Below are 3,271 nucleotides of genomic sequence, written 5' to 3' on the forward strand. Positions count from 1 at the left end.
GGCGGGAGGGGGAGGAGGAGGCGGGATGGGGAACGGATTCGAGCGCTGGCGCATTCGTTGGCGCAACGAATATCGCCATAAAGGCCAGCTCAAAAGTCAATCAAGCGGGCCGAATTACGTGGAAAAGCGCGGAGCGCGTGCGGGGCGAGCGCGCCCGCCACCGATATACAACAAAATGAAAGCTATCAGAGGTGACAATCCGCGGACGACAAATCAGCGTGTATATTTAATGCCCGTGGTGCCACCCTCGCCCCCGGATAACCTGCCGACGCTCGAGATGCAACGCGTTCGCACCCTCTCTTTCTCGCCTGTCTGCCCATCCTCCCTCTGTACTATCCTTTCACCGTTTCGCTCGCTCTCTCTCGCCTGTCTTGCTTGCTGTCGTGCCGACAGTCCCGTGTCCGTTCCGCTTCTTTCTCCTCCTCCGCTTGCCGTTTCGTTTTTCTCTGTCACGCGTTAGAATCGTCGCGCTCGGATATGTCGCTGTGTAACATAACGTAGAACGAGCTCTGGTCGCGCCTGTTCGCCCTTCGTTCGCCTCATCATCCCTCGTTCTCCACTGTCTCTTACCGATGCGTCGTTTGTAGTTTTTCTCCTTCTTAGCATCCACCGTGATCTGCTACAATTAACAACGATATTATATTAGGTTGGAAAGTTTCTTTTGTTTTGCGAGGAAATAATAGACGCGGAATGTTTCTTGTTTTGTATTTGTTTATCGAATTTGCAGGAACATAATGATAGAAATAGAACGAAATGGATTAAGATAATGTAAAGGGGAAATTGTAGTTCATCTATTGTCACCTTATGAAACGAAAGACACTTTTCGGACGACCTAATGTCAACCCTGAATTTTTTAATATCCACAACTGCAACTTGTCTTGTTCTCGTCATACTTGGACTTGCAAGCTTTTAAGCGTCAGATTTGAAATGCTACAATGACGTAAATAATAATATTGAAGTTATTGAAGACGATCTTTATTCATCTGAAAAGTAACATAATTTTGATTAGAACATTTCTATTAATTATAATTGAGTATCGTGTGGAATTTTTGAAAACGTTCATCGGGATGCAAACCGGGTTTGCGTTCGCTGGTCTCACAGTAGAAAATTGTTTTTTCACCGCGTTACTTGCTTTTGGTGAACAAACAAGGCACTTTTTCTTTTTTTCTTTCGACATTAGTAAAAAATAATTGAAAGTACTGAATAGGTTCGCATAAGTTGTGTACCCGCGGACCAGCAGTTTTTCTACCAGTCGAAAATTCATATCGTTGTGGAATGATATCTTCGTTAAAAATTTCCTGCCAATCAGAAGATCTTACGTTGCAAATACTTCTGCTTAGATTTTCTTCCTGTGGTTCTCCATCATCTGCACTTTCCTCGCTCGATGAAAGTTTTCTTATTTTTCTTCTTCTTCCAGCAACAAGAATATCACTATCACTGCTCTCGCTATAACTGCTATCCAAGTCAACAGCTACATCGTTATAGATACGAAAATCAAAACTGTCATCGTCCCTATCTACGTTTTCCTCACAAAGATAATTCATTTTTCTTCTCCACATAATTCAAATAGATGGGTTTACGATAAAACAGGTTCAGAACTGACTGTCTTTACTGATCGCTTGTAACTCACAGAGGAGTATTATTTTTTATTTGTAAACAATTATCGATAACGACCCAAAAATACATTTGGAGTAGAGCACCGCACATCGATGGTGCTCGAGAGGCACACTTGGAGCGTTAAGTGTTAAACGTTTTGGTGTATTTAACAAAGAGACGAGTGATAAATTGCAATAGCCAATTATATCAAAATCACTATAAGTACAAGTACAGAGGCAGTGTATGCCGCTTGAAACTCCTACAACAATTCAACTCTTCTACTCTTTAACTACTCGACTATTCCACTGTCCTAGGCAGCGCGTTCGTGTGTTTATATTTGTTGAGGTTAACTGATAGAGAAACGAGAGGATGAATTTGTATTAGGTTGTCCGAAAAAGTTTCTTTCGTTTCATAAGGTGATAATAGATGAACAACAATTTCTGTTTTATATTATTTTATTTCGTTATATTTTTATTATTATGTTCGTGCACAATTCAATAAACTAATATAAAACAAAAGATATCGTACGTGTATTATCTCCTTACAAAAGGAAAGAAACTTTTCGGACAACCTAATAATAGAAAAATATATCGAAAGAAGTATAAGTATAGTGTATGATGATCCAGATCCTCGCTCTTACAGTGTTACAATACAATAGAGGAAGAGGCACCAAGAAGAGGTTGATTGGCACCACGTTCATATATTTATAGCAAAGAACATTGCCAAAAAGTTAATCTTGTAGTTCTAGCTGAAGGCTGTAAGAAACAGCGATAGAAATCTACTTACAGCTCTTATGTTTCTAGACCTCGTAATCCAAAACAAAATTTATATTCAACGGCACAGTAATATGTACCTCTGTTTATTTCCAACTTCTTGTTTCACTAAATTCTATTCTCTTCGTAACAGTGGCCTCCATGTCACGGATGTACAAAATAAAAGGTGTAGAGTTTCCCTTGAAGCAATTATTAGGTTTTTCTTATAATCCTTAATGAGAATTGATTGTAAAATTCATCTAAATAAAAAAAAGATTATCAGGTTGACAACTAAGTGATTGCGGATTTTGTCATTAGGATTGATATTGACAAAATCCTAAAACTTCGACGATATCCGAGGAGTATTATTTTTTATTTGTAAACAATTACCGATAACGACCCAAAAGTACATTTGGAATACTTTAAGGGTAACTATCCCCTCGTTTGACGTAGAAACCCAGCCATTTGGCGATCAGTGATATTGTTGGAAAAGTAGACTTCTTCGAGTCGACTATCGTTGGTTTTCCATTAGCTTGGCTTCTCTGCGCCAATTCTCTCTACGCTATGCGATCTCTTAGCGCGAAGAGAGAGCGATCGCGCGAATATTTTGTATAACATATTCGTTGGCCTTGCTCATAGACGACCTATTTACGTAGTATGTAAATATATGCGCGATAGATTCGATTGTATGTAAATAGTAATAGGCATTCGGATGCTATGCGCAACAACGAACATTCCATCGCTTTTCTTTTATTTGCTTGATCACGCGGTTTTCACGATGTCGCGTGTCGCAACGGCAACCAGTTTGGTTTTCGGCCGATTACTCGCGTAATCGAGACACATTTGCCTTTGTCGCGTCGCCAATCCGATTTATTCTCGTTTCGTGCTACGCGAAACCTTTCGTTCGGCTTTCGGTCGACGAT

At 40.0% G+C, this 3,271-nt stretch overlaps 1 protein-coding gene across 1 annotated transcript; it reads right to left on the reverse strand.

Annotated features, from left to right (window-relative positions):
• Positions 1-6: 6 nt before the first annotated feature.
• Positions 7-1,603, reverse strand: LOC105681489. Its single transcript, XM_012391347.3, has 2 exons — positions 1,320-1,603; positions 7-619 (listed from the first exon to the last, which is right to left on the reverse strand). Exons 1-2 carry the CDS (start codon positions 1,557-1,559, stop codon positions 341-343), a joined length of 519 nt encoding a protein of 172 aa, XP_012246770.1. The 5' UTR covers positions 1,560-1,603; the 3' UTR covers positions 7-340.
• Positions 1,604-3,271: the final 1,668 nt, after the last annotated feature.

The sequence above is a fragment of the Bombus impatiens genome, unplaced genomic scaffold (genome assembly GCF_000188095.3).
Source record: "Bombus impatiens unplaced genomic scaffold, BIMP_2.2 scf_1068, whole genome shotgun sequence".
NCBI lineage: Eukaryota > Metazoa > Arthropoda > Insecta > Hymenoptera > Apidae > Bombus > Bombus impatiens.

Coding starts and splice junctions, on each gene's coding strand:
- LOC105681489 (XM_012391347.3), bottom strand. CDS start 1,559: ATGTGGAGAAGAAAAATGAATTATCTTTGTGAGGAAAACGTAGATAGG. Junction 620..1,319: donor TAAGCAGAAGTATTTGCAAC/GTAAGATCTTCT, acceptor TGTTAATTGTAG/CAGATCACGGTGGATGCTAA.